The sequence below is a fragment of the Diospyros lotus genome, chromosome 5 (assembly GCF_014633365.1).
Source record: "Diospyros lotus cultivar Yz01 chromosome 5, ASM1463336v1, whole genome shotgun sequence".
NCBI classification, from domain to species: Eukaryota; Viridiplantae; Streptophyta; class Magnoliopsida; order Ericales; family Ebenaceae; genus Diospyros; species Diospyros lotus.
Window position 1 is genome coordinate 23,409,587 of NC_068342.1, and position 7,036 is coordinate 23,416,622.

Consider the following 7,036-nt stretch of genomic DNA (forward strand, 5'->3'; position numbering starts at 1 on the left):
TCTTTCCCCATCAACTGGAACACACGTTCTTGCTGCTGTTCTTGGTCCCCTTGGTTCGCTCAGGATTGATTTACTTCTCTTCTTCGCGGGCAGTCCTTGGAGAAATGGCCAATCTGCTGGCAATTAAAGCACACGAGTCCTTTGGGGAAATCTTAGGATATGTGGTCCTTTCCTCCACAAGTATAACACCTTTGATGAAATTTTGGGCACCGAGGACAGTTCTCTTTCTATTTGAAATTTTCTTTTCGAACCCCAAGATTATGTTTCTTCCCAACTTTTCTGTCCTCGAGTTCCTGGATCTCTATCCTTAGGGCTTTCATTCAATGGAGGTTGCTTTCCACGTTCAGGGCTTGTGAAACCACCTCCGCGTAAGTACGTTCCCCAAAAGACCTTAATGCTAGCCGAATTTCCAACTTCAACCCTCTGAGGAATTTCTGGGCCTTTGCTTCCTCATCCAAATTGTAAATGGGCATGTACTTGATCAGCCGAGTAAAATGATCTTCATACTGAGCAACAAACATATTTCCAGTTTGCTTTAGATCCATGAACTCCCGGCTCTTTTCCATTTTGTTACACAAAGAGAAATACTTAGCATAAAACAATTCCTTAAATTATGCCCATGTAACAATTGGTGTACCTTGTCCCTGGATCCTTGTAGGGTCCTTTGTAGGGTCTTCCACCACTGATCTGCTTCATCCTGAAGCATGAAAGTGGCACATCCTACTTTTCCCCCCTCACCGTAGCCGATAAAATTAAAGATTTTCTCAATTTTCTCAATCCAATATTCGCTCTCACTTGGGTCGACTCCTGCTTTGCCTTGAAAGATAGGTGGATTCAACTGCTGAAATCTGTCAACGATATCAGGAGTTCGGGGGTTAGCCTGACCTGTTAGGCGCATCCCTTACATGAAGTTCAACATATTCTCCATCACCCTCTCCATTCGATCTATACGAGTTCCATCCTCCGAGTTTTCTCCTTGAGACAGATTTCCTTGTGGAGTTTCTGATATCTACTTGCGAGAATATTGTGTTTCCTCCTCTTGGGTGTTGCTCTCATGATGGTTTGGGGTGACAAGCTCAAATCTTCTAGAACGTCAAGTTTTCACCATCTGAAATATCCACACCTAAAATCATGAGGTCAACATTTAAACCTTTAACAGTAAAATAATCCGAAACATCTGCAACTAACTAATAAGACCTAAAACACAAATAATAAGTTTCCAACTTCCCCCCCCCCCTGTTTGGATCTAGCTTACCATTACTACTACAAGTTTCAAATATCCGAACTCCCAAATTGGTACAGGGATTTCTTGAACCAGGTGTCTACTAGACCTTTACTAGGTTCCTAACCTCAGGTCAGATAATCTTTCAAATTCCACAATCCCTGCGAAACAATTCAAAATAATCTCCCGAGTAGTTATTGTCTAAAATCCTAAAGATTATAGATCCGTGAAACACTCGAACCAAATCTTATCTTGTAAGACAATTAGGCATCCTTCAAGCATTTGGTGCCTAGAATCTTCAAGATCCTTTAAGGTCAAAGGTTTGCAAGGCGAGGTAGTCTCCCAATGATTATCACCTAGCATTTCCTATAGCACCAAACTTATCGAGTCCTTGCAAAACACACAAGATTCAAAATGGACTATATCTAATATAAACAATTTCTCAGAACCTTAAGCAATTGCTTATAAGGAGGGATGTTTCCAAAATCCAACAAATCACTCATGATCTTGACTAGGGGTTTAATTAAAATACTTACCCATACCTTGCCTCACTCTACTTATCCACCAGATTCCATTGACGCTCATCTATATCTTTTGAAATTCTGACATTCCAACAGGATAAAAATAGTCTCCCTACTCCAAAATTTATGTAGAACAATTAGATAATAAAATAGTTCCCCACGTGCTTATTATCCTCTAATAAACCATTAATATAAATGTTTCCAAAGATCTCGTGCATTCCGCAAGATGGTAGCAAGAGGTCTTAGTCCACTAAATAATAGAAATACTTACTTGTACTTCATCCCTTGCTTACTTACCTGTTGGACTAACCATAGTCATCGGGAACAACCTCAAATGTCACGTAACCTATTCTGTCACCAAACAACTTAAAGGTTAGTAACACCAAACATATCCCATATCACCATTATATCTTCAATGCTAGTTAGCTCAAATCCAAATCAAACTACTTATTCTAGCTCTGATACCAACTGTAACGCCCCATGTTTTTAATACATTGAGAAGCTAAACACCATTGTTACATGTTATGTACATCACTCAGGCGTTTTAGGAAATCCTTTTTCAGCTGAAGTAAGGATCGAACCTGCCAAGCTTAAGAGCTAGGATTTCCACTAGATCTTTTTATTACAAGTTCAAGTAGGACTTAGAATCCATGATATCTCCATTAGATGCCTTTAATACAAGCATGGATTAATATTCTCACAACCCCAAAAGCTAAGGAAAGGGAAGCAATCCACACTTTACATAGGGGAAATAGAAATAGATTCAAGACTCCCAGCAATTCTTGTTACACCGAACTTGAAATACAAAGTTTTAGATATACAATATTGGCCACAAGGATTTTGTGTTGAGCCTCGATAACTTCCTTTTCGATTCTCCTACTTATCTCTCCAGAACCTGGCACGTCTATTATACCTCGAACGTTGAATGTTTCAGGGATATGAAACACCCAAGTTAGATAGTTATATCTAAGTGAGATAGTTCATGGAGTGAATGAAAGTGTATGGAAAGGTAAAAAATAAGATGTTATGTAATTATAGAAATCTCCCCTATGGTAACAATGCTAGTGTGTAGCAATCACCCCCGTAGTCATCATGGAAGTTCCTTGGCCCACCATAAGGAACGCAAGGCATGTGATGACCGCAAGATCAACCATGATTTTCCAACGATTAGCCACAGTCACCAAATGCCATAAAACATGACAAAACAGAAGGGATATGCACAAACTGAGAGATATATGTCATGTAAGCCACAAGCCATTCACAAATGAACCAAAAAATGTCCAACATGAAACAATTATATGAAGGAACCACTCACTCCATGATCACAAAATGCCATGATAAGTGCAAAATAGGGAATATGCTTGGAAACAAGGAAACCATGTGATATGCCTTGGAAACTTGGAGAATCACAAGACCTAAAAGAGTCGCAAGACATGGAAATGAAGTCCAAAGGCCCAACGGGTTGTAGGAAATCAAGGAAACAAGCTGATGGAGCAAAAGGTCAAGCCAAGACCAAGTGGGGAAGACCCACTCGGTTATGCCAAGTGGGTACGACATTGTTTTGGTTTTTCTAGAATAAATTTCACATATGAGCTCCGATTGAGGTAATTCAAAGTCCTATGAAAAGATAAGAGAATTATATAAAACTTTCATGTTTTGAGTTTTAAGAGATTCGACTTGAATCAAGGTGTAAATTGGGTATGAAGTTGGTACATGATAGCATGCATATTTATACTATATTTTGGCATTTCACCTCAGTCTTATTAGGCCATTTGAAGTAATTTTTGCTGATATTTCATTGTTTCTATTTTATTATGCTTCAAATCATCCTTACACTATTTTCTATCTTACTTCTATGGATCCAGGCTTTAGGGAATGTTGGATGGACTAGAGAAGTGGCTCAACTAAAGGAGCTTGGGCTCACTTTCAAGGAGCAGACTTGGGCTACTCAATTTTGCTGTTTTTGGGCTCACTTATTTTCTGTTGGGCTAGGCCCAACCCTAGCCTTCCTAGCTCTTCATTTCTTAGCCATGTATTTGAGGCCTCTTAGCACTCATATTCAGAGGGAGGAGAGAGAAAAGAGAGAGGATTCTCTAGCCGTTTTTGGTGGTTGTAGCATTTTTTCTGTTTTCTTCATTTTGTTCCATTTTGTCTTCCTTGCTGTAATGATAGGCTAGAGCATTTGTAACCGGCTGTATATCTTGAATCCATGTGGAATCTGAGTCCCGGATGAGCTACAAAAACCTGGTTTGTTGTTTGTTTCTTATTCGTTTCCATTTGGTTTAGTTTGAGCAGATTTGTGAATGCATGGAGTTCATGGCAGGTTTGTGTGAATTTGCATGGTTTCATTTTCTGTTAAATGCTTAAGAGAACAGAATGTTATAGCCAGTTGGTATAACATCTCAGAAATGAATATTATGTGCTTGAACGGTTGTTCTTGCATAGGTCCGGATAGGTTGAATAGAGAGTGAATGGTTGCATTTTGTTTATAAGAGGTTTCTGTATTCATTTTGTTATTCCAATCATTCTAATCCTTGGACGGTTGTTGGGGATGCCTTAAGTTTGATATCCAGAGATTAAAACATCTAACAAGCTAAGATTTATAGGTTGGACGAGGAAGATTTCATAGAGGGGACAAATACACCGCCGGTTGCATTTCTTGTACTGATTTTTCATCCATCCTTGTCTTTCTGTTTTGTTAATTAGTTTTCTGTCAAACCCCCCCCCCCCCAAACAAATTGTTGGTTGTATTGGTTCTTCTTGTTCATAGAGGAAAGTGAGGCTCCTTGTGAGAGATGACCTAGGGTGCACTTTGCTGCAAACTAGAGAAGAGATACATAGATCTCTAATTCTGGAGTGGTTCGACAATCGCTGGCCAATACACCTGCACTATTAAGGCTCAGAGTCAAGTATTGAAGGAAGATGGATCCGAACCAAGACAAAAGCCAAAAAGAAGGCATGAACGAGTGGCCCCCACTTGGTCATGATCAAGTGCCCCCCCACTCGGTCATGACCAAGTGGCCCCTCACTCGATCATGGGGAGACCAAATTTCCCTCACTTTTCATGACCCACTCGGTTATGCCGAGTGGGTACGACACTACTTTGATATTTTTACTATAACTTTCTCATACGAACTCCGATTGAGCTAATTAAATGTCCTATAAAAAGATAAGAGAATCATATACAACTTTTATATTTTTAGTTTTGAGAGATTCGAGCTCAATCAATGTGAAACTTTGGCATAAAGTTAAGGTATGGGAACCACTCAAAATCGAGCCAAGGAAAAGGGCAAAAGAAGCCATGATTAGGTGGCCCCCCACTTGATCGTGGTCGAGTGGGCTTAGGCTAATCTCTCCTCTTTTCCCTCTCGGATAGGCCAAAAAATCATCGAAATGGGCCGCGAGATTCTTGCCCCGATTCTCGCATGTCTTCTCTCTCTCCTTCGCTATAAATATGAGACCATGCCTTCATCACAAGGTACGCACGCTAGAGTAATTGAAGGATAATTTCTCATTTTCTCTTGAGATCTGACTAAAGTATGAGAGGGTTTACGCGGGGACCCCCACATGAATCATAACTGTGATCTCGTTTTGTAGGCCACTCGTCGCCTCAGGTTACTTGTCATCCAAGGCCACTCGTCGCCTCAGGTCACTCGGTCATCCAAGGCCACTCGTCGCCTCAGGTCACTCGGTCATTCGAGGCCACTCATCACCTCAGGTCACTCGTCATCCAAGGCCACTTGTCGCCTTAGGTCACTCGGTCATCCAAGGCCACTCGTCGCCTCAGGTCACTCGGTCATCCAAGGCCACTCGTCACCTCAGGTCACTCGGTTATCTTGGGCCACCAGATCATCAGCCCACCGGATCATTAGGCCACCAAACCATCAGCCCACCAGATCATTAGGCCACCAGATCATCAGACCCTTAGCTCACCTTGGTCGTGATACCTCAGCTCGCCTTGGTCACGAGACCTCAGCTCCCCATGGTCACGAGACTTGAGCTCGCCTTAGTCACGAGACCTAAGCTTGCCTTGGTTATGAGACCTCAGCTCGCCTTGGTCACGAGACCTCAGCTCGCCTTGGTCACGAGACCTCAGCTCGCCTTGGTCATGAGACCCGCAACTCCCCTTGGTCATGAGACCTCAGCTCGCCTAGGTCACAAGACCCTCAGCTCCCCTTGGTCATGAGACCTCAGCTCGTTTGCATGTTGGAGACGAGATTTTACTCTTATCGCACCTTGGCAACAAGACACTCAGGACACTTGACTCTCAAAGCCCTTAAGACTCAGAAGTCTCTAAAAACTCCCGTGGTCAACCACGCACCTTACATTCTCCCACGTGAAAAAAAAAAAGATTGTTGTATTTTGGCAACAACAATTGGCACCATCTATGGGAACCGCAAGATAAAAAGTCAACTTAAGAATGGAAAACACCCGTGGACACCGACGAACTCTCTTTCAAGGCGTAGAAACACGCCTACCACCACAAAACTCTCAACAACAAGGAGCCCCTCCCATTATTCTCGATTCTCACCCACAAGAAGCACCTCCGCCCCCTCATAATGCTCAACCCCAAGGAGGTGATCACTCCATTTCCTTGAGCCAGCAGGTGGGGAATCAATCAGTCCCACCTCCACTTAACATCGGCTTAGGGCCACTTCCTATTGATCAAGTTGGGATTTCATGACAGCCACCGCGTACGGTCCCATGGGAAGAGTATGAAGCATTGAGACAACAACACTTTGAGGGCATGCAGGCACTTTTAGACATGGCTGGCATACTCCTAGGTATGATGCCTGGAAGGACATTGCCTGATACTTTGAAAAAGTTTATGCCACCACTTGAGCCTCAGCCTGAGGTGGGAGTTGATTCCTATCAAGAGGCCACTCCTGATTCTCATTCCTGATCCACTCCTCGTTAGGAGGATAGATCACCACCACCAAGGAAGAATCCTTGCGCAATGCCCCAAAGAAAGGAGAGCCCACGAAAGGAAAACAGGGCTAGAAGCACCCAAAGACGGAGATACCATGAAATTGGGGTCGGCACGCCAGCAAGACATGATAACCAAACAACAACAAGTATGTAATACCCCATATTTTTGTAAGGTTACCATGTATTTTAAGTGAGTTTAAAATACCAAAAAAATGGGTTTGAGAGAGTAGTAAGTCGCCGAATCGACTGTAGGGAATGCCTTGGAGCTTAGATACATAATGACAAAGGTATATTTTTGGTGAGCGTCTCGAGGCGAGACTTATGGCGCTGAAAGAAATAAAATAAGAGACGGTTTTTGGTTAAG

The 7,036-nt window shown here is 42.4% G+C and overlaps 1 protein-coding gene across 1 annotated transcript; it reads right to left on the minus strand.

Moving 5' to 3' along the window:
• Positions 1–320: 320 nt before the first annotated feature.
• LOC127802157 (uncharacterized) lies at positions 321–898 on the minus strand. The gene is made up of 2 exons (XM_052337858.1): positions 638–898; positions 321–557 (listed from the first exon to the last, which is right to left on the minus strand). The coding sequence occupies exons 1-2, from the start codon at positions 896–898 to the stop codon at positions 321–323; spliced, it is 498 nt and encodes a 165-aa protein (XP_052193818.1).
• Between the last annotated feature and the right edge of the window lie 6,138 nt (positions 899–7,036).

Coding starts and splice junctions, on each gene's coding strand:
- LOC127802157 (XM_052337858.1), bottom strand. CDS start 898: ATGCGCCTAACAGGTCAGGCTAACCCCCGAACTCCTGATATCGTTGAC. Junction 558..637: donor TACAAGGATCCAGGGACAAG/GTACACCAATTG, acceptor AAAATGGAAAAG/AGCCGGGAGTTCATGGATCT.